The sequence below is a fragment of the Gavialis gangeticus genome, unplaced genomic scaffold (assembly GCF_001723915.1).
Source record: "Gavialis gangeticus isolate Ggan-Ray unplaced genomic scaffold, GavGan_comp1, whole genome shotgun sequence".
NCBI classification, from domain to species: Eukaryota; Metazoa; Chordata; order Crocodylia; family Gavialidae; genus Gavialis; species Gavialis gangeticus.
The window spans coordinates 153,172,791-153,195,796 of NW_017729025.1; the positions used below are offsets into that span (position 1 = coordinate 153,172,791).

At 46.4% G+C, this 23,006-nt stretch overlaps 1 protein-coding gene across 2 annotated transcripts in view; it reads left to right on the top strand.

The window, feature by feature from the left end:
- Positions 1–3,259: 3,259 nt before the first annotated feature.
- PIDD1 (p53-induced death domain protein 1) overlaps positions 3,260–23,006 on the top strand; it is a 25,420-nt gene continuing 5,673 nt past the window's right edge. Inside the window, exons 1-16 of one of the 2 annotated variants that reach the window (XM_019519783.1) lie at positions 3,260–3,499; positions 4,980–5,348; positions 7,653–8,066; positions 8,966–9,169; positions 9,681–9,735; positions 10,006–10,207; positions 11,105–11,233; positions 12,511–12,690; positions 14,340–14,488; positions 16,528–16,668; positions 17,341–17,491; positions 18,466–18,589; positions 19,795–19,913; positions 20,333–20,440; positions 21,882–22,078; positions 22,959–22,996. In XM_019519783.1, the coding sequence (XP_019375328.1) occupies positions 5,084–5,348; positions 7,653–8,066; positions 8,966–9,169; positions 9,681–9,735; positions 10,006–10,207; positions 11,105–11,233; positions 12,511–12,690; positions 14,340–14,488; positions 16,528–16,668; positions 17,341–17,491; positions 18,466–18,589; positions 19,795–19,913; positions 20,333–20,440; positions 21,882–22,078; positions 22,959–22,996 (2,476 nt within the window). In that variant the 5' untranslated portion in view covers positions 3,260–3,499; positions 4,980–5,083. Of the gene's footprint in view, positions 3,500–4,979; positions 5,349–5,965; positions 6,296–7,652; positions 8,067–8,965; positions 9,170–9,680; positions 9,736–10,005; positions 10,208–11,104; positions 11,234–12,510; positions 12,691–14,339; positions 14,489–16,527; positions 16,669–17,340; positions 17,492–18,465; positions 18,590–19,794; positions 19,914–20,332; positions 20,441–21,881; positions 22,079–22,958; positions 22,997–23,006 lie in introns of those variants that run through there. The other variant, XM_019519784.1, reaches the window with a different exon arrangement.

Below are 23,006 nucleotides of genomic sequence, written 5' to 3' on the forward strand. Positions count from 1 at the left end.
TCGACTGCCTTGTATTCTAACCCAGAGCACTTCAGAGTGCCCCTCCTCTGACTCTGTGCTAATTGATGAGGATGTGTGTTCCTCCTTAATGTAGAGTGCCACACCCGCCTTTCCTCCCTGTCCTGTCCCTCCTGTACAGCCTATAGCCCTTGACATTTGCCGTGGCTTATCGATTAGAAGAGAGAATTAAATTACATCAGAGCATGGACCATGCTTGACGACATATTTATTACAGCATTTATTAATGCCACAGAGCTTTGATCCTGGCTGGGCCTTTTTTGGCAGTAAATAATAGGAGATGATGATAATGGTTGCTATCAGTCACAGAGCAGGCTAAATCTGATTGGTAGGCCAGCCACCCTTCATTCAAGCTAAGTGGTAATAACAGTTATACCCATTTATGTTATGATAACAGGAAACAATAGGAGACCATCACCCAAGGCACAAGGCCACTGGGCAAAGCCTGAGTAAACTTAAGTCAGGTGGTTTTAGGGATGCTCCTGGGATTGATTATAAACAGAGGGGTTAGAAGATTAGGAGTTTGACTGTGCCTGTAGGAGAGAGAGATCAAGAGCCAAGAGGAAACCAGCTGATAGTGAGAGAAACTGTTGTGTACACAACCCTATGAGGAACCGGGGACACAGCTTCTTTTGGGCACATGCTTGAACATGCTTGAATTTCTGAACATGCAAACCACCAGCTGTGTTTTGCTGCTACTTTGTTCTACTTCATGCATATCCATTGTCTCTAAACATGATTATACCAAAGCCATTTCTGACTGATATATCCCAGCTCAGCCAATGCATACATTCAAGAGGAGCGCAGAGAAAGTGCTTCAGGGAAGGTCCTCAAAGCCAACTTAAAAAAATGCAACATCAATGTCAGCTCATGGGAGACTATTGCCCAGGACCACCCCACGGAGAGGAAGAGTCTGCTGCAGGGATCTCAGTACTTTGAAACCTCACAACAACAACAACAGGAGATGGAGAAGTGGGAGCAGCAGAAACAGCGTGTTGTGGACCAAGTAAAAAATCCAGCACCAACCACCCCACACACAAACACATCTGAGCTGCAGTAGAGTCTGTCAATCCAGGATGGGTCTTGTCAGCCATCTTCAGACACACAGTAAGACAGTCATCCTCAACTGCAAGGGATTGCCAAAGAAGAAGAAAGACATGTCCTTTTAGCAAAAGTAGTCTGGATAGACCCCACATTTTGACTAACCATTTAGGCCAAAAGAGCACCAATAATAATCAGTGTTACCAATGGAGGTACATCAAAATGCCTTTATGAATGTAGCTGATGCATTATGAGCAGCAAAGGAGATGTGGATCACATCTCAGGAATATAATTCCTGACTGCAAGGTCAGCAGGACAGTGGGACAAGCTGCTGAGGGAAGCCAAGGAATCTCTTTCATGGGAGCTTTTCAGGTAGTGGCTCCATGGGGTATGCCTGGGGTGGTTTAGGGATAGCACATCCTGCATCTGCACAAGGGTTTGGACTAGATGGCCTCTGAGGTCCCTTCCAGTCCTAGAATTCTGTAAGAAAATTCCTCTGCGTATATGCAGCAACCCATATATCAGTAGTTCTCAACCTTTTTTAGACTCAGAGTATCTCTCTTTAGACTCAAGGTACCCCTTGGTAAAGCCCAGCTCTTGGTTTCACTCATTTTTCACAGAAAAATAGCAGCAGTCCTTCCGTTGCAAAGAACCTGGAACCACCACAATGGATCACAGTGTTTTTGCAGCTAGATTCCTGCTTGAAATCTCCAGGTTTATGTCATGGGGCATGCTTGCACACCTCACAATGGTACCCTGTAGCACCCCTAAAAGGCTCTCAAGGCACCCCAGGGACTAACACCACCCTGGCTGAGAATCACCTATCTATGCACACCCAGCTACCCCTACCTGTGTGCGTGCATGCCTTAGCCATTCCAACCACACAAGAGGGGTTCCTTTAAGCCCCTTCCCTCCTAGGAGCAGCTAGCAGCTCCACAGCCCCCCATCCTCCTCTCCCTGGCGCAACAGAGAGAAGGTGGCCAGCAGATCAAATGCCAATCACAAAAAAAATGTTGTTTTTTTTTAAAAAAACCCTCTTGTCCCTTCCTAGCCTGGAGTATGTGTGTACTTGGTTGGGTATTTGCCTAGAGTTTCAAGATCTCCTTTTCTGCCCATCTTTATTTAATAGTCGCCACCTCTTTCCCAACTCTGCCCTCTTCTTCCATCAGCCTGTTTTGTCCCTGACCCTGGCCTGTTGCATCTGGGGAGGTGGGAGTGGGGCAGGGTCAGTCTTCTCTGCTCAAATGGCCAGGACACTAGTTGCCTATGGGGTCTCTTATGGCCCAGCCAGGGATGATCCTGCCTTGAGCAGGAGGCTGGACTGGATGGTCTCATGAGGTCCCTCCCAGCCCTGCTTTCCTGTCGTGCTATGACCTTCGCTGCACTCCGGAGCCCCTGATTGAGACGCACTTGAGCGGGGCTGTGTCTTTAAGCCAGGGAAGGGCCTGTGCCGGGGCTGGGCCGGGCTCGGATCAGTGGCGCGCTGGGCGCAGGCGGCCGGCCCTGGTAAGAGCCCCTCGGCCAGCCCCTGCCCACGTGCTGCTGCAGGACCACGGGGATCGCTCCTTCCTCCTGCCCCCGGGCCCCGGCCTGCCTGGATCGCCCGCTACCGCGCCGCTCCCCGGCTTGCAAACTCGTTGCAAAGTTTGCTGGGAGGAAGGGGAGGTTTCCCTGTTGCATCGGCCCGCGCACGGTAGGCTCGGGGGGAAGGGGGGAGGAAGCGGGAGGCTGCGATCTTGGGTGTGTGTATGTGTGTGTGCAAGGGGGGGGGGAAGAGGCAGGCTGTGATCTTGGATGTGTGTGCGTGCAAAGGAGAAGAGGCAGGCTGCAGAGAGTGTGTGTGTGTGTGTGTGTTCCTCCCCTGCCCCTGTCTTTTTCCCCCTCCTCTAGTGCCAGGTGTTGGGAGTTGCCTGCCCGCAATCTGTCATTCTGGGTTTCTGGGACTTTCACCCCCAGGGCAGCTCGGGGACAATGCCATGGCTTGTGCCCCAAGTGCCCTGGAGCAGCAGTGTCATTTGGGGCCCTGCCACACGTTCAAATGAGCACCAGATAGAAACCAGCTACAAAGTTGTCGCACATTTTCAAGCGCTCACTTTGTAGCTGGGTGGCTCTCTTCACAGCTGGATGGATGTTTTTCCGGCATGCTCATTACTTTGCATGGGTGAACAGTCTAAATTTATTGCGGGGTTCACCCATCGGTGGCAAGGGCCTCAGTGGCTGGAGCATTAGACAGCAGAGGGCTGGGTTGCACTCCTGACTCTGCCCCTGCTTTGGTGGATGACCACTGGGGCTCACTGTATGACATTCCCTCCTCTGCTGCAAATGGGTAAATGATGCTGCCCCCTCCAAAACCTAGGGTTGTCAGATGAGAACAGCCTGGTGCCTTTTACATTCACTTTGACTGGGATAACGGACTATACAAATGAAGGAGGCTGTAAAGGTGAGCTTTCTTTCAGTTCATACTGTCAATGTGGTCAATAAAAATCCAGGTTCCAGTCTGGAAGCAGGCAACAGACAAAACTTTTTCCCCCTTCAGCAACCTGCGTAATTCTTAAAGGAAAAAAAATGAATGAGGATAATATGATACTGTCCACTATCACAGTAAGCAGACTCTTGTCAAGCCCTTCTTCTCCTGGAAGGCTGTGTGCGTGGCCTCCATTGCTCTTCCCACTACCTGCTAGTGCATAAGCTGTGAGATTTTTTCCCCTCCTTTATGTCTCTGCACATTTCAAGCAAATATGTATTTCCTATTACACAGCAAAGAAGTAGAGAGTCCACATAAGAATATTGCATGAGTCCTTGTACATTATCCCTTACTGTAATAGTGGACCGTATTGTGTTGTCCTCATTCATTTTTCTCCCTTTAAGAATTACGCAGGTTGCTGAGGGGGGAAAAAAGTTCTGCCTGTTGTCTGCTTCCAAGCTGGAACTTAGGTTTTTATTGACTGCATCTGTGCTTCTTGGATGCGGTCCTTGCAAGACATTGATACTTAAAAAAATGGATGTTGCTTCATGCGTTTCAGTAGCAGTTGAAGGCACTCCTCATTTGCACAGAGAGCATCCATTTGGGTGCTTGACCATGCACCCCAGCCCCCTTCTTCAGGTGCTGTGTAGTCCATATGGCCAACACAGAAGTCAAACTTAGTTTCTGTCCTTGACTCCCCTGCCACATCTGTTGTCAGTGGGCAGGTCCTTGTGATGAGAGAGTCTTGTTGACAGGGCCACAGGGCAGATAGTGCTGCTCAGAAACAAGATGCTCCGGGTCTGCTGGCATGCAGTCTCCTGCAGCTGGTCCTTCCCAATGCAACATCCTGCAGGGCTCATTCCCAACCACTATATTACCTCAGTCCCTGTCAGGCCTTTCTGGCACTAGCATCTCCCAAACCTCCCTTTAATTCCTTGGATGAGCCAGAAGGAGTGCCAGTAGCCCTTTCTGGTACACTTCAGCTTCAGGTTTACTTAGTGTCATCTTCTCTGGCCTGACATGGCTTGGCTTGACCTGCATGGCCTTGCTACTAGTTGCACAGCCATGTACCATCACTCTCTGGACAGAAGACAGGGCTGAGGGGTCCAGTCCTAATTCTGCCACTGGTCTACTGGTTAACCTTGGGCACATCTCTCCATCACTCTGCCTCAGTATCACCAATTTGTGTTTGGGACAATGATACTGTCCTCCTTTGCCAAGTACTTTGAGATCTGTTAACATAAGATGTGACCCCTTCAGTATTCACTATTACCCGATTAAAGTCTCTTTTTGCCTGGGTGACTACACAAATGAAATTTGTTTTCTGTCTAAAGGGAGGGGATGCTTTCTTGGTGGCTATTCCACCCCCCCCCCCTCTTCTGTCAATCTGTGGTGAAATAAATACAGTGCCCATATGAACAGGGCTTCACTGAGTGCTTTGTCCTCTTTTTTTCAGAGCCTCCTGTCTCCTTTTCACGGCTGCCTTGCAGTGGGGCTGCCAGTGCTTGCCCGCCTGGCAAGTCAGAACATGCTTGGTCCCCAGCAGACCGACAGTAGAAGATGGCCAAGCTGCAAGAGCCTGGGGATGCTTTGGGGGAGGGCATTTTGGTGGCTCCCGAGCTGGATGGATCTCGCCTTGCAGGCAACAGGCTTAACCTGGATGTTTATCCTGACGGCTGTCACCAGTTTCTTGACCTGTTTGACAAGCGAAGGAAGGAGGTGACTCAGGTGGAGTTCCTGCGGTTGAACTGCAATGAGGACCCCATAGCCTCCACGCTGGCCATCCTGCCTGCCCTGAGGAGCCTGAAATCCCTGGTCCTCAAAGGTAAGCCTGCACATCTGCCGGACAGATGGACTTTCAATTTTCACTGTGTACTAGCTGCCCCTTGCAGTGGCTCCAGGTCTCAGCTGAGCTAGTTGGGAGCTGCATACAAATGGCAGATTTTAGCAAGATGCAGCTTAAGGGCATTTACGTCCTTCCTTTGTTTCCACAGTGCTTGGGGACCAATTTCCTGACTTCATTCAGTCTGACAGGTGCGGTCTTTTATTTTAAAGTCACTTGAAATGAGATGTTTTCAGTTGAAGAGAGTCTGATTTGAAGACGTTAGAATGTGTGGTCACCTGTTTTCCTCCCTTCTCATCTCCCTTTTTTGAAAGCGTAACAGTCCCTTTCACTGGATTTCATTCTGTTCTGGTTTTCTGGCCAGATCATAAACCAAATGGCATTAGCATAACATGGGGAAGAGGGTTCAAGGAAGGTCAGCTGCATTTGCAGAAGTGGGTGCTTGTCACTTTACCCAAAACACAAAAAATATCAGTGTGGATGTGTGCATATATACATATATATATATATATATATATATAGATATATAGATATATATATATATATATATGTATATATGCATGATTTAGAGCCTGTGGTCTGATGATGCTTAAAAATATAGAGAGAAACATCCGTTGACTATTGTATTATTTTTGGTTTTGGGATCTGTACGCTACAAGCATGTGTCTAGTAACCTTTAACAATATTGAACCACCCGGCTTTCAGAAGGGAAACACATAGATACTTCCATGATAAAGGGCAGCCCAGTAGTTACTGCTAGTCAGGGACTTGGTCCCTTGTTCTGCCACAGACTTTGTATGTGACTGTGGGCAAATGACTTAATTTCTTGGTTCTCCATCAGATGACACTACTTGTCTTTAGATGACAGCACATCCCTGGAGATGACAACATTTTCCTATGGATACCTGAGCATCTTGCAGCACAACAGAGTGTGTACCAGAGGGTTTTTCTCCTGTGTCACACAGTAAATATTGATATTGAGGAGAGAAACTCTGGATAAACAAAGTAACGAATAATTAGTATGTTTTTATATGCCTCTTTGTAAACCAGTTGTTTGTTACTTTGCTAATCCAGGGTTTCCCAAATAGTAATCTTTCTTCTACTGTGTAACAAAAAAATCCTCTGGTATCCTACGATGTAAACATTCACATAGGGATGGCAGAAGAAAGGTGTATGGAGGATGCTGGTATATTTTTTGAAGGCTGAGCTTGACTCACATGTTGCTTTTTAACACTTTTTTTCTGGGTGTATCACTTGCCTTATTAAATCACAAACCAGCCAGAAATCCTTTGAGAATGCCAGGGAGAGCCTTGAAAGTGCAGACAAGCAGCTTATTTAATGTGATAGAGCAGGGGTGCTCAGCCCTCAGTGCATGGACCAGATCCAGCACATGGATATCCTCATGGTCTGAACATTTGGCAGTGGGGAAGCAGTGGCATCTAATAGCCATTCCTGCTGCCAAATTTCTGGACCTGTGGGGAGCTCCGTGGGGCAGATGGTGTGGGCCTATGTGCTGAATTGGGCATGTGGGGCTGATGGGAGCTGATCTGGTTAACTGGGGTGATGTGCGACTGATTGGGGCTAATCAGGGTGGTGTGGGATTGATTGGGATGGTGCATGGCTAATTGGGTCAGTGTGTTGTTGATCAGGGTAGCATGGGGCTGTTCAGGCTGGCACAGAGCTGGGCAGAGGTGGTGAGGGGCACAGTCCTGGCATGCAGAGCCTGATCCAGCCTGTGGACTGGTCCTGTGCTATTCATCCAGCCCATAGGGTTGAAAGGTTGAGCACCACTGTGATAGAGAAGGAGGCAGTGAGTACAGAGATGTGGAAGAAGTGGGGAGTTGGGGTGACAGGATGGGGTCATTGTATAAAATGATGAGCTTTGAAATAAACTTTGTGGTAGCATACTTGAGAGGCAACACAGCCTTTTGTCCACATCAGAGAAAAGGACATGGTAGTGATTGAGGCATGAGATGATGAGTTTTAGCAGGATGGATGGATAGGAAAGGCCAGCTCTTAGAAACATCATGCAGAAAGAATTGGTAAGTATGATGGCCACGTCTATAGGAAGACCTAGAGAGAGGGCTCAGGGGAAGCAGACTGCCAGGTCTAGACCTGAGTGATGGGCAGGATGGAGGGTGGTGGTTGTCCAGAATGATTGTGAACTGAACTCCTTCCAGTTTTCCATCCTATTGACGTGACCGTGATTATGCATGAACATCTTTAACTAACCACATATAATCTGTGTAAGATGAAGGCCTCTCTCTCTCTTTTTCCCTGCCCCAGGTGGACATGCCCAGGATGAATTTGGTGCATGTCAGAGAGGCTCCCTGACAACCTTGCCTCCCAGTTTTGGAAACCTCATGTGCCTCACTCACCTGGATCTCAGCTTCAATAGCTTCTCCAGCTTACCCAGCTGCATCACCCAGCTTGCCAACCTTGGTGTACTTGTGGTAAGCCACAACTTCTTGGTGGGGCTGCCTGAGGACTTTGGTCATCTCACTAAGCTGACTGTCTTCTCCGCCATAAAAAACCATCTCAGGGATCTGCCTCAGAGCATTGGGGAGCTGGTAGCACTGCAGAATCTGGACTTATCTGAGAACACACTGGAAAGCCTCCCTGAGGAAATTGGGAATCTTTACAATTGCGTGGAGCTGAATCTCTCAGGGAACCAGTTAACTCATGTCCCCGACTCACTAGGTAAGAGATGCGCCTAGAAGAGAGAGAGACAGACAGAAATTTCCTGCTCCTGAAATAGAGTGGATGGGTCCTTGAGCAGAAAGGCATGAAAAAAAATCAGCCTCAAGATGCAATTTGGTCTCTCTCACTATGAGGTTCTTTGGGAGATCCCCCTAGTTTTACTTGCAAAAGGGGAGGATCTAGTCTGTTTGGAGCCAACTCAGCTCAGTTGATTGGTCAGTTGGTCACCTTGAAGAGTGAAAAGAAAACCCACTGTGCAATCATTGGTTAGTGGACATCAGTATAACTCCAGGAACTTCAATCTCATTTATCTCAGATGAGGATCTGGGCCCTTGGCAGGCCTCTGACAGGGTTTCTGCTTCTGTGCAGGTTTGCTGATATGAACCAAGGTGTCTGTGTGTATGATGGGTGAGGAGGAAGGGGAGGGAAGTCAGGAGAAACAATTAATTGCACCAACTGGTTGCTCTGCCTTCAATCATGTGTGGGTCACCTGTGTTTTTAGGCCTGTTTGGACTGGGGCTACTTCCCTACCTTTTCCTGCCTTCTGTCTTGCTGTGCCCAGACCTTTCCCATGATAGTTGTCATTATTTACATCCCACAGCCTAGGTTATAGGACAGGGACCCTGTCATGGTAGGAGCTGTCGCACAAAACAGAAAGACGATCCTTGACCGAAAGAACTTTACTGCTCCCTGTTCCACTGATCTTGGTGCCTCTTCCATGATTTCGATATACAGACAACGTTTAGGCACCTCTATGATTTTTGTCTCTCTTCGGGGAGTTAGGCAGTGGGGGGGAAGGGGCATTTGGGTAGTGGGTATCTATTGTGGTAAGCTGCTGATGGAATCTGTACCCATAGATCTACCAAGGGGGCAATTTTTCTGCTTATTCTAACCTGCAGCCAATTTGACATCTCTGCAGCAGCTGCATCTTCACAGCAATCTCCTAGTGACAGTCCCTGCATCCCTCGCCAACCTTCCCAACTTGTTCGGGCTTGACTTGCAAAACAACAGGCTCCGCTACATCCCCCCTGAGATCCAGAGCAAACCTTTCGTACGTCTCCGAGGCAATCCTCTAGGAGAACCTGAGATGCCCCTGATGGCTGGTAATTATCTCTCTTCTGCTTCACTGGGTCTTGAACAGCTGCTTCCAGTCTCCAGCAAGTGTCACGTGCTAGGTTGTGAATGTGATTTGAGTTGGGGGTGAGGGGTAAGCGTTAGATCCCAATTTATTTCTGTGACCACGTTACTAGTATATGTATTGCTGCACAGGCAAAGGCAAGAATCTGTCTCTTCCTTGGGGAGTTTACAGTTGTAACAGGAGAGGGGATGAATCAAGGAAAGACATTTGCCTGCATATGTGGTTACAGACAAAGCTAGTCCTGAGAGACAGTCTCTGAACTCCTGTTCGTTCTAACACACAAATACTCCTTGCAAATGCCTTTGCTCAGCCTGCTCATTGGAAAGATCTTTCTGGCAAGACAGAGGGAGGGTTGTGGCATGATGCCAGTGGAAAAAGGAAGCCAGGTATAACCTGTCATATCGGTGAGTCACAAATGGCCTCCACTGGCACTGCTCTTCTATCCCACTTGCCCTTCTTATTCTGATTGTCTGCAGATGAATCCAGCTCAGAAGAGTTACAAAGGCTGGTCCTGGCACCGGATGAGAGCAGGTATTTCACAGAATGTTTCTTTAATTAATAGTACTTTGCATTACCCAGCTCAGATCAGAGCTTCGTTGGGCTAAGAGCTGCACAGAGGGTCCTTGGCCTTGATTCAGGTGGACCAGATAGAGACAAGGCTGGTGTTTCTGATGTGTCAGAGTTTTACTATCTAATGCACAGACTTTAGGTCTTGCTGGTCAGGGAGGGGGCTGGAGGTGGGAAAGGAGAAGTTGAGTGATGTCCTTGTATGCCGTTCTTCACATAAACCTTTGCTTTAAGCTTTACCGTGACACCCAAAGGCTGCAAAGCTCTCCTGGCCTGCGGCATCCGGCTTTACTTCCCCCCTGGGGCTGCCACCACCTCTATCACAATCCATTTCCAAACACTCGTTCCTGACCCACAGTGGGTGAAGCTGAGGCATCATGATATCCTGTTGAGCAAAGTCCTGGAGCTACAGCCTCATGGGCTTGAATTCCAGCAGGTGAGGCAGGTGGTGGGAGAGGGTGGAGTACTACTCTGGGTTTGCTGTAGCTTGTGGGGCTAGATGTGCACATGTGATTTGGCTAGAAAAAAACCCTCTTTTGGTCTAAAGGAGCTACTCCATGGGGTCTGTCTGGACCCTGTGTGCCAAGTGCCCCGATTGCTGGAACTCAGACAGCTGCTCCCAAACATTTGCATGGATCAAATGTTAAAGAAAGCACCACAGAAAATACTCAGTGCTGGCAAGGTCTTTTGCCTCAGGACTGCTCTGTCCTGGCACCTTCACCCTCCTCTCTCCTAGCACTTGATCTGCTCTAGGGATGAGACCTTCCTCAGATACAATACATCTTCTCCTCCTGTAGTGTAGGCCTGTTCCTGCGTTTGATCTCAGGAGACCACTTGCACCCTGCCCTTGGGGTATGCTGGGATAAGGTGAGGAGATGAATTCTTTTTGAGAAAACAACCCAAGTTAAACAAACACCCCCCCCCACTTCCACAAACACAACACACCATCTGAACCCAAAGTCCTTTTAAGTCACCAAGTTTGGGTTGGTGAGCAGCACTCCCACAAGTAGCCTCAGAGAAGTTAGATTGTAGTCAACAGGAGATGAGGATTTCTCAGCCATCCCATCAGATCCTGAGCTTTTTTGAAAAACACAACAACACATACACCTGACTGTTCCTGCCAGAGAATCCTCCTTAGCTCCTCGTCTGGCTGCCTTTGGTGCCGACAGGCTACAAAAGAGATCAAATTCCCTGACTACCTCCATTCCCTGCTTCAAATCTGCTCTTGGCCTTGCCTTGCCTATATAGTGGAGTGGGTGAAGGCCACTAGAATTGGTCTGCTATTCTTGTTGGTGTCTCATGAAAATGCCCCATTTTCCCATTACCCTGCCAGGAGGTGCAGATCTGCATGCCTTACGCCTCCCCTCAAACCATTCACGAGCGAGAGGTGGTGGTTCGGACCTTCAGTGGGCAGAGCTGGAGTGACTTGGGAACGAAACTGAAGTGGAAAAGAAAGACAAAGGTAACAGGTTGGGATAACCCCCCATCGTGTACAAGATACCCGATTTTCATCTGCAGTGGGTGGCAGGACTCAACTTCTCCCAACCCAGAGACACCCAAGGGAGCTTTGGATGACCCCAAGTAGTGCGCTTTGTTCATCTTAAATGGAGTGGAGTGAAGCATCTGCCCATCACTCAAGTAGAGATGTGGCTCTGGGAGATAAGAGGCTCCAGCGCGCAGTGCTCCATCTTGCTATAGATTCTGCTGGGTTGGGCCATATATGAAGTGAAGTGGGAGTTTAGTGAAGGTTCAACTGTAAGCTGCTATGGGCTGATCACAACCAGGCATGTTTGGTCAGGCTAGCAGAGCTGACCATTTTTACTTTTGCTGCTGGCATTGCCCAAGGACCCACTGTTCAGGGCCCTTGCCTCTGCTGCAGCCAGGCCAGTAGATAACACCCCGAGGCTACCCAGGGCTTGTCAAAAATTCAAAATAAGCAAAAAAAGTTAAATGAACTAGCACTTAGGTGACTTCCAGCAGATCTTCACAGGCTTCTCCTACTGGCCACATCTTTTCTCTTAGAGGCTTTGCAGAGCCTGCCGGCTTATGCAAACAAAATGAAGGAGCAAAAAGAAATGAGCAGGAGCCCTGCTCCCGGGCCCCTCCTGGGGGCTGCCTGATAACCCTAGGCTCTAGGCAGCCTCCTCTAGCTAGGTGTAGCACCCTGAGGCTGTTTTCAGCACCTTTTATTCTTCCCCCTGCTGGTTCTGACCCACATGTCTGACTCTTCTTCATTCACCACACCTGTGTCAGGTCCCTTGCTGGGAGACTCACTGCATCTCCCCAGAACTTCAGTGAGTCCTTCCAGGTCTGGAGTGGGCATGAGGAGGTGCTTCCAGGGTACAGGGCTGTTCAGACTCCCCCACACCCTTAGTAACAGGGCCCTGCCTTGTTACATCAATCCATGCTTCCCCTACCAGTATGGAGCATGGCATATACTACCATCTTGGTCTCCCATAATATCATTCACAGCTGTCATAGTGCAAGTTTTGTCTTTTGTATCTTAAGTAAATTGACTTTATTGGTAGATTTCTTTGGATGTAAGCGTGACCAATTGTATCTCTCGTATTATATACACACACATGCTGTATAAATGAACCTTTGGCTGCCATCATTCCACAGACCTCATTAGGTGTTTACCAGTATTACTTTATTAAAAATTTGACCCATTCCATGTCCAAAAGATAGTGTAATACCTCACTTATGCATGTGTTTTCTATTCCCCACGTCCTGCAATAGAAGCACATGGCACTCTGTAGTGTCCCTCACTTCTCCTGGTTCCTGGTCATCTCTCAACTCGTGGAGAATAAGTGCAGCGTCCCACGGGAGGGCACATTGCTCTTTTCCACAGTGGATCCGAACATTAAGGTGACCTTCCCTCCTGGAGTCACTGAGAAGCCTCGGACGATCAGGTTGCAGGTGTGTGTCATTCAAAAATATAACCTTAGACATGGTGTTATTGCTGCCTTTGGTTGGGCTGGATAGTAGGGTAGGTGGCCTAGCTGGAAGAGACAGTGGGTCAGACACAGATTGGGGAACTTCTGATCTGGACTCCTTGTGGCTTTACACTTAGCCTCTGTATCTCAGTTTTCCTCTCTGTAATATGAGCTAAAGCAATGAGGACTCCTAGTAGAAATGATATCTTTTATTAGACCAACAAGATTTTTGAAAAAAAAGTTATTTAATTGCAAGCTTTCAGGCACATAACACCCTTCATCAGGCATTGGAGAAAAGACTGTAAAAGTTCTCCTGGGTAGAAATGAAAGTTCATATTTCATCAGATTTCACAGAGGAGTCAATAGATGGAAAACTCCTCTGGGCAGTCAGTTCATAACTGATACGGAGCCTCTCACCTCCTGTGAGGATCTGTAATTATGCAAATTACCGTTGAATCAAGGCAGGAGCAGGATCTCAGGTTTCAGGTGGTCACAGTTGCTTCATGCTTGGGAAAATATGAAGATTTCGTTTTTTAAAAATCGGCTAAAATTTGATATCTTCCATGTGTCAGGTATCCAGGTTGTAGCTGTATTGGTCTAGAGGAAAAAACTAGGTACTTAGAGCATGGCAGGAGTTTTGAGAACATAGGACTCATGGTAGGTTTATGACTCATGTATTAGGCATGTTTTGCTGAGATCAGATGTAGTTCAGCACCCACTCGTGTCATTTAACACTCATTGGATCTTCTCTGCTCAAGTTCTCAGAGGTACTGACTGCTGGTCCCTGATAAGAAACTCAACTAGTGTCCTGGAGGGCTGAGCAGTTATACAAACTGTGCCTATAATGTAGAGATGTATTGTGTCCCCACTTCCTGCTGCAGCCTACCTGTCTCTAAGGCTGTAAGCTTTCCAGGCAGTGGATTTTCAGAGAGAAGTTGTGTCATGTCATGGTGTGGGGTGTAGAAAGCCCTGTGAGAAGCTTTGTCCGTCCTACAACCTTCCTTAATCCAATTCTAGTCCCTCTAGCCTTTTCCCCGAGAAGACTGAATGAGGTTCTGCATGGAGCTCTACTCACATTGCTCCTAAGAAGCCAAAAGGTGACATAAGGCATTAGTCTCTTGCTCATCCCTGAAAATGAAAAGCATAGCATACCAGCTCAGTGAATGAGAGTCAGTGGGCTACTATTCATGCTGGTCCATTAAAACTAGTGGGTTGTTAATTGGTTGATTAGATGCTTGTAATTGCTATTGTAGTGCTAGGCACTTGATCTGGGGCAGGGCTGCATTTGCTGGGTTTATAACAGTAGCTAATAGCTAAGAGCAGAATCTGGCTCTATGACGGATTCACAGCTCCTCATGGTAGCCAGTCAGTGGTTTGTGCTGGGTTTTGCTGCATCTTCTTCTGATTTGACAAAGTCAGTTTGTTAAGGTTCTTAACGTTAGTTAGCTGTATTAGGCAGAACACAGGGTAGTGGGGCATCTCACAGACAAATAGGATCAGAAATGCACAAGCATCTGATGAGGTGAGCTGTGACTCATAAAAGCTTATGCATCTCTCATTTTGTTAGTTTATAAAGTGCATCTCTACCCTCTGCCAGACATTAAGCTGTTTGGATTATTTTTTACTGTCAAGGTATTGCCAGTGTCACTGGACGACCTGAAGGAGATCATGGGTGATCCAGAATCCAGAGCCAGTGCTCTTCTCTGTCTCTCCCAGAACTCCTCTCTGGATTTCCTGAGGCCAGTTAAAGTTCAGCTACCATTACCACCTGGAGTCACAGGTCAGTCTGTTGCTGGACTTGGTCAACAGAAATCTTCTCAGCTAAAGTCATTACATTTGTTAGATAGTAAACTATGCTGTAAACAGCCAGGGCTTTTCAGGGCATGCAGGCGCAACCCTGATGTTCCTAGCCACAAAGCTTAGTACATCAGCCATAGAAGAGCTCTCTAATGAGACAGGTCTACAACACAAAGAAGCAGAGTGAATTGACCTAGTAAGTGCTCTGGAGTTAGACTGCAAAAGGTTAGACTGCTATAGGTACTTATTTAGCTCCATTATCACTACACTACACTGCAGACCACAGTGTAGATATACCCATAGGGAGCGCCTACTTCCCACTTTTTTCTGAAGTGTGCTTCTGGGACTTGTCTTTTCCATCCTGAAGCAATACTAACACCATCAGCTCCCTGCAGGGTAAGGACTATCATATTTCTCTTCCAAAATTATAGTGGGAAAAAAGAGGCAAGGCAGGAAAAATCCTAGTGGTTTTTAGATGGTGATATATAGCTTTACATTTTCTTTTTTCTTTTTTTTGCCCAGGGCTGTTCAAAGGCTTTGCAAGCATTACATGCTATTAAATGCACAAGGGAATATGAAAGCAGTGGAAAGGTTGCACATCCAAGCTCTAATTCTGATCTATATGTTTCCATTCACCTCAGCAGTGTTGCAGCCTCCAACAGAAATAATTCAGGAAGATTCCCACACTACATAGAGCACTTATACTGCACAGCAAGATAAGGCACTGACAAATAGTTATTCAGCAGCAATATTCTCCTGCTAGAGGTGAAGCAAAAGTACTTAGTCATTCATTTTTCAAGGTGGCATTTTAAGACAGGTTCTAAACCAAGAAGAATGATGTTTTATACCTCTAACAATAATCCACCCACAATAAACCATTCACTAAAACTGTGTTGTGGTGGCATTTGGGATTCCCTTTTCCCACCCATTTTAGTGGGAAATGGTGTCTACATACCTCAGACAGCTGGGAAAAATGTCAGCCCATGCTTACAGCATGGCTGACTGAACATTTCTCTTGGAACCAAAACTTAGCATGCAGTTCATATCTGCATTTGCCTTGCACCTATGGAAAGGTGGCTGAGAGAAGGTTCTCTAGATATTCTGACTAGGGTTTTTGTGCACTGTTATGACTGCTAGGCATTGACTTGATGAGTAACAAGAAAGATTGCCTTTATCTCAAAAAGTTTCCAGTCTAGCTTGGAAATCAGTTTTATCCAGATTATTACCATTCGTGTTGGGTGGAACCTGGCAGCTACTTAGCAGCTCGCAGTAATGCTTTCATTGAGGAAAGTGCTTCATGTCATTCAGCTTAAGATAGGAAGTGAGGCATAATGCAACCAGCTGAAATAGTGTGTGCTGGAATGATAGCTTCAACAATTTTATTTAGCTGTGGCCTAAATCAGTTTCCTACCCACAGATGCATTTATCTAGCTGGGTTTGGTGTGATGAATGGGAGAAGACATAATTACAAATTGAAGAGATTTGTTCTGCTAGGTTTTTAATCCCCAGATCCTTCAATTTTTCCTGACCTTCTCATTAGGTAGTAAAATCTGCTTGGGAGTTTACTTGGCCTCATCTGTAAGACTTCTTATTATTTGTATTGCTGTCATGTAATTGGTATTGGGAGCCCTTTCTTGCCCTGAAATGCCCAAGCAGACAAAAGCTTGATGAATATCCAAGCACGTTGGTAATAGGAAAAGATCAGTTAGGTTACCTGATCCATCCACAATGTCAGGTTAAGACAAGGTGTCCTACTGGGGAAGCCTGGGACCAGTGCATTGGGAATTCAGGGCCAGCCTTTGGTCAGTCAGCAAGAGAGAGTCCTGGTGAAAGCAGAATTTGGCATTTCCCAAAGGTAAACACTTGTAGGTAAGAAAAAAAATTAACCTCAAGTTCCAGCTGTTTTGCCCTAGGATTCCTAAGTTAGTAAGCTGGAAACAAAGTCATGGTCATCCAAAATGCAATTGAGGCTTATACAACGTGTAGTATCTCTTGAGGATAATTTTGTTCTGTTGTTGCTGGTTTTAGATCTAACTTTGGATCGTTCCAGAGTACATCTTCTTCATGGTGACCTCCAAGCCCAAACTTGGGATGACATCACAGATCAGGTGGTGCTGGAGTTTACTCATCTCTATGTAATATTTGAAGTCACCCACTTCTCATGGTGAGCTCCAGTCCATTCATGGACAGTGTTTGAAGAAAAGACTGAAAAGCGGGTGGCTTTGTTTTCTTCTTCTCCTCTCTTGTGACCACTAAAACCAGGATCCTTGCCACTTTTACCGTCATTTATTTTTCCTACCATTTCCCCTACCCAGTCCCTAGTGCATTGACAAGATAGGACTTCTCTCGTCTGCCGGGATGGGATACATTGGCATTATGACTCTGTTAATAGCCTCAATTGCTTTGCCCAGTACTTCTTGCTTTTAATCTCTACTCCTCCACCTGGGTTTCAGCAGAGGGAAGTGACCATGGTCTATCTAGTCTGTCCCTACTCTGACTCTAGCCATTCCATACTAAACTCCCTGTCCCCATGCCCCTAAGCAACCAGAATCTCTCCCTTCACCCGGTGTGTTCGATGCCACCATTTTACTGTCTTCATTTAACTTTCTTGCCTTCATTCTTGCTTCTTGGAAAATGATCTATGTGAGGAGAACAGAAGGGCACCTGAGGCTGTTGCTTGAGGAAACCAAGCTCCTTTAGAATCGAGATTCTAGTTTAGGTGATGTTCTCTTACATCAAAGTGGAAAGTTTAAGACACATGCCCTTGGTTTTGTAGACTTGATGGGGATTTCTCTTCCCATTTAAGAGTCCCTCCCTCACTTTCTGTTTTCCCCAGGTACTGGTTATGGTATACCACCAAGAAGTACATCGGTGGTATTGCCAAGAAGGTCTATGAGAGGTTGCGCATGTACCAGGTGAACTTCATTGCTCTGCAGAGGAAAAAAGACCCTGAGCAAGTCTTGCTGCAGTGTGTCCCCAAGCACAAGGTATACCTTATGCTGTCCTGAATGAGTGTGTCATTTCTGAGTGTGTATGTATGAGTAGGGGCCTGGAGTGAGCATGGACACCTGTCTACTAGGAGCTGGCCAGAGAACAGCTTCTTCCCTGCAGCTGTCTGGTACAATGATTTCCTGCCTAGTTCAACATGCTGGCTTATAGGTTACAGCTATACTGTCTTGATATAATCCTCCAGCCTGGCCAGACCTTGTTATTGTCCTTCAGTATTGAAAAGAAATACCCTTGTAAACACCTGAACGGAAATTTTCCCTCTTGAACACCTGAGCCAGAATTATGGCCCTACTGAAGTCAATAACAACAAAGACCTCACTGATTTCAGTATTTGAGGATTTTACCTCAGACATTTTTTTTTCCAGACAAAAATGTTCCTCACATTTGGTCCCAAAGGGTTCAGCGTGTGATGTTATAAAAGCACATTGTGAGTGATGCAGTACACACTGCCTTTATGAAACAAGGGCTTATAGTCTTAAGACATTAAGAGGTGACTCCTGCTTCTGCTAGGTGACGTTGCAACACAAGGGTTTTATAGGGAAAATATCACCCTGCCGCTAAACATTAGGGGTGAAGTGGGAGAAGATAGCATCCTAATTGTGGGTAGGTAATTGACAGGTTAAAAATTATACTGCCAAACACCACAGTAACAGTGAATGAATTTTTAGCTGTTGACTTGCATTTTATCATGAATCTGTTTGGGGATTTTACTGAGCCTGGAAATAGAACAGAAGGAACCATGTGATTCTGAGCAGCTGACTTCTCTACAGTAGGTTTTATTTTTTTAGGGCAGTGTTGAGAATCTTTTCTCTTTTTTTTTTTAATGCTTTGAAAAATCTTTTCTGCCCTTTTAGACTGCATGAAAGATGTCATGGGCCTGGCTGTAGTGGAGACAGGCTTTGCAAATATTTCTCATCTACCATGCCATTCATGTTGTTTCCATCTCCGGCAGGTTGATCCAGTTCTGAAAAAGCTTCAGGACCGATACAGAGGACCAGAGCCATCAGACATGGTAGAGATGTTTGAGGGAGAGCAGTTCTTTGCAGCCTTTGAACGAGGCATCAATATTGATGCAGGTATGGTGGGGCTATGTTCTATTTCCCACTCCAGTTCTCAGCCAACAATGGTCATTTCCTTTTGCATTCACTCAAATGGTCTCAGGGGACATCGCTTAAGACTACTGCTATCAAACATCAGCAGTACAGCTCTACATGGCCCAGTTTCTGAGAATCAATGAGATGTTGGCACAGCTTGTTTTCAGTGCTCAAGTTTCCCTGTGGAATCACTTCTTCTAGGACTATTGTCTCTTCATCTACTGAGAGTCTATGTCCCACAGAGGGCTATAATCTGGTGTGATTAATAGGTTTAACTGAAGGTATAACCAGCTCTGTCCTCTCGCTGGGATCTCTGTTACTTGAAAGGAACAAAATCTCTTCAGTCACCTCAAGAGTCCATTTTTGATATATATACAATGCCATCTCTGCTGGGACACATTTCCTGAAACAATTTGGTACAGCGAGCTACCTTTTTAGAATTTAAATATCTGTCTCTCTCTCCCTCACTGATTAGTTTTCAGGAGATGTGGAAGATGGGAAAAGAAACAAATCTACAAAGCTGTATCCTTGGGCATCAAAATGGCAAGAGCTTGTCACAGCTGCAAACTCTGAACCAGGATCTGATTTCTGTTACAGTGGTGTGACTCCAATGAAGACAATAGAGTCGCACTGCATTTGCAGTGGAATACCTCAGAGTCTGGCCTACAGCCTCTGCTCCCTACCAGACACTGTAGCCTAATCTAAAGGGACCCAGAGCTCTCAAGGTTACCCTCTTCCATAGGCATTTGGGAAAGATGACTACAGGTGTGCCAGTCTTAATGCTACATATAATGCCTTCCTTTTCATTTTTTCTTTCATTCATATTTTTTTCCCACTGTGGAAACAGTACAGAGCTGAAATCACTTATTTTGTGTTCTCTGGAGTTATTTTGTAGTGGTTTTCCTCACTTCATTGATTTGTTCCTTGGAAGGGCAGATGCCCTACTTGTGCCTGGCATTTTTCCTTCTGTTTTCGTTCCTAGGAACTTGTCCTCTTTCTGCTGGCCATTTTGCTCTTTCTCCCATATGACCTGCTTTTTCAACAGCTGGAGGTTGGCAGCCCCCCTTTCCCATAAGGGGCTGAGGTTGAGGCCTGACAATGGGAGGAGTTAGGTTCTATTCTGGAAGGTTGCTGGTGAAAGGGACATGGTCTCCTATGCATTGATGTCTGAATTTTCCTGACTCCAGACCGCCCAGACTGCATGGATGGCCGGCTCTCATTCATCTTTTACTCCCACTTAAAGAACATGAAGGAAATCTACGTGACCTCTGCAATGGATAGGAAAGACCAAGCTGTGAAAGGCCAGGTGAGTATAGACCCTCTACCCCCAGCCTTATTTCTCTTTTTACCATCATCACCTTGTACATGCTGTGCTTTGTCACAGCATCAATTCTAGGGACTGACCCATAAATGCAGTGACAGGAGAGTGGAATGAATCCAGGGTGGTGCCTGTGGTCATCTGATCTTAAGTGTCTGCCATTAATGGGTGATCTATAAGCAATAAAGGAGGGGCAGCTGGACTTTGCAGTCTGACTGCACTCTGATTATAGTAATACAGTGGTGCTCCAAGTGGGAACTGAATAGTATCCTGTGGGGACCAAGTTGAAGATCAGATGTGAAACTCCTAACACCTTCCTTCCCAACCAGAAAGTACAAATTACAAAGAAGCATGGCTTCTGGGATGGTGTTTGGGTTCTTATCCTGTCTTCTCCTTTGCCTGCAAAGGTCTCCTTCTATCGAGGAGCAGTTCCAGAGAATGTGCCCGAAGATGCCAGCAGGAGGAGGAAAGGGCCCGATTCCCACTGGCTGGCTACTCTGCCACTCAGACTGCCTGTGAGTGTCTTTGTCTCCTAAATACAGGGAGGTATTTACGCCTATCCACTAAGCTCGAGTCTCTCCTACTTGGCCTTGTGAATAGGAGTAGACAACGGAGAAGCAGAGATGTCTACTCAGAGTATGTGATGGACAGGGAAAATGTCTGTGTGTGTGTGTACACGTGAGAGAGAGTGTATGTATGTGGGCCAGGAGAGGTATGGGAAGTGCTGTGCATATGCACTCACTTCTTGAATGTGTAAGGTAGAGTTATGGTGAGGTCACTTAAAGATAATCAACCCCAACTGCAGGAATCATTTAAATATCCATTATATTTCCCTGGACACTTCCTATGTGGATGAGCATCTGTGTGCTTTCCCTTCTTCTCCCAAGGAGATATGTACACAAATAAAAAAGTACCTGATCACTCCCTTCTCTCTAAACATCCATCTTCCTGCCTTGTTCCATTCACAGAGATGCTGTAGTCAGTGGTGGCCAACCTGCAGCATGGGCGTCACAGTTGGCAAAGGCAGCCTGTGTATGTCTCATGGCAGATGAAGGAGGGGACAGGCTTCATAGAGTCAGATGGGGCAGGAAGCAGAAAGCAGAGCAGCAAATTGGGCAGGGAGTACAAGGAAGGAACCAGAAAGCAGAACAGCAGTTCAAGAAGGGAGCACAGGGCTGGGAGCAGAAAAGGCAACCTATAGGACAGGGGAAGGGGATCAGAATGGCATTTGGAGGACTAATTTGTGGCATGTCTGCCATAAAGGTTGGCCCCCACTTATGTAGTCCAAGGCTGGTCTTGATTAAAATGGCAAGTTGCAGAGAACTGTCATGTGGTTGGGTCTTTTTGGTGTGGGAAGGGTTGATTATTTTTCCCCCTCTGAATGAAGGAACTAGAGGGGGAGAAGGAAACTATCTAGAATGAAGGTAAGTTTTTTGTCTTGCATGCAAATCCCTTGATGATCAGCTTTGTGAGGAAGGGAAGAGTCTAGTACGTGGCTGTTCAATGGAGTTATGATAAAGCCACCATGTACAAGTGCAGTGCCAGGAGCCATTTGTCCTTAAAGGCAAACAGCCAGCCCAGGCAAGTGTCAAAGGAAAGTGGTATTGTATGGTGGACTTCTGTTTCTATAGCCTTGACTTGGGGTCTAGACCAAGTGTTGTCTCTTAACAATGAAGTAAGTGAACTCAAGAGACAATTGTTAATGAAAGACGGGGAAAGAAAGAGGCTGTGAGCTGGAAATGTGGGCCTGGAAGGTTTGGTTTTTTTCAGAGGTACCAAATGCCCACAGCTCTGGCTGGAGTGGAAATTCAGGCTGCTTGGCACTTCTGACAGTTCACCTCCTTGCTCAGAGTGGGGAAGTAAAACTTGGTGTTGGAAACTAAATGAGGTAGGGCTGTCCTTTTAAAAAGAAGCTGTCCTAACAGGGCATTTCTGTCCTTCTTTTCTGCTCAATAGAAACTGAAATTGCGCCAGGGTGACCCCTCAAATGGCTTCTCCTTCCCTCCTCTAAATCTGGGGAATGAAGAGACTGGCTACCTGACGCAAGCTAATCTGCTTAGCATTGCCAGGCGCATTGGAGCTGACTGGCAGACCATCGGGTTGAACTTGGGGCTGACTTATCAGCAGATTGAACGGATAGGGTACAACAACAGGTGAGGTGTGTGTGTAGGGATCACTATAGTGACCCTTCAGCCTAGAACACTACTGGCACTGGGGCATCTCGGATCGGGCTGGTCAAAAATTTTCCCTCATATTTTTCTTTTTCTTTCTTTTTTTTTTTTGCTTCACAAAAAGCATCTGCTTTTCATGGAAAAATCCTTATTTTTTATCAGAAAAAGAGAGATTCTGCCTGAAAAATGAAATAGTTTGATTTGGAGATGTTGCAGCATCTCATAGGAATGACAGTTGAGATGCTTAGCATTCCCATTCTCCTTTATGGATTGGGGTCTCAGACTGGACCATTTGAGTGTTCATGTAATATCTCCTCCTGCCCTGAAGGTAGTGTAAGGAGGTGCTTAGCTTACAGAGGGCTGAGACCCAGTTGCAAGTTAGGGGTTAGGAGTCTGCATGGCTGGAAAGCCTGGGAGCCAGCTGCAACTGATGACCAGTAAATGAGAGTGAAGCTAAATTGCAGATTAATAGCTCCAGGATCAGAGGGCATGGAGAAAGAGGAAAGGAGGCTGGTGTGCTAAGGGAAAAGCACAGAGTCGGGGTTGCCCCTTTCTAGGTCTGAAGAAACACTACAGTTTTGGTTTTGTTTGCTATTTGCATCCTTGCTTATTTTATGGTTTGCTTTGTTTGCTGTGGGGATAAGGTTGCTCCATGTAAGATAGATTGATTGGAAACCTAAATTCAGAGCTGACTGTCCTTAATAAGGAATCTGGGTAAATGACCTGCTTACAGGTATATTGTGGTGCATCGTGGGGGACACAATCTGGGGTTTAGGCCTGGTCCTGCACTAAAGTAAATGTCCTATAAAGTACCGGCCAGCCATCGTGGCTTTATGATTTCTGTGCTTCTCGTTCTCCACAGGGAGGACCTGGACAAGCAGATCTTGAACATGTTATTCTCCTGGGCCCA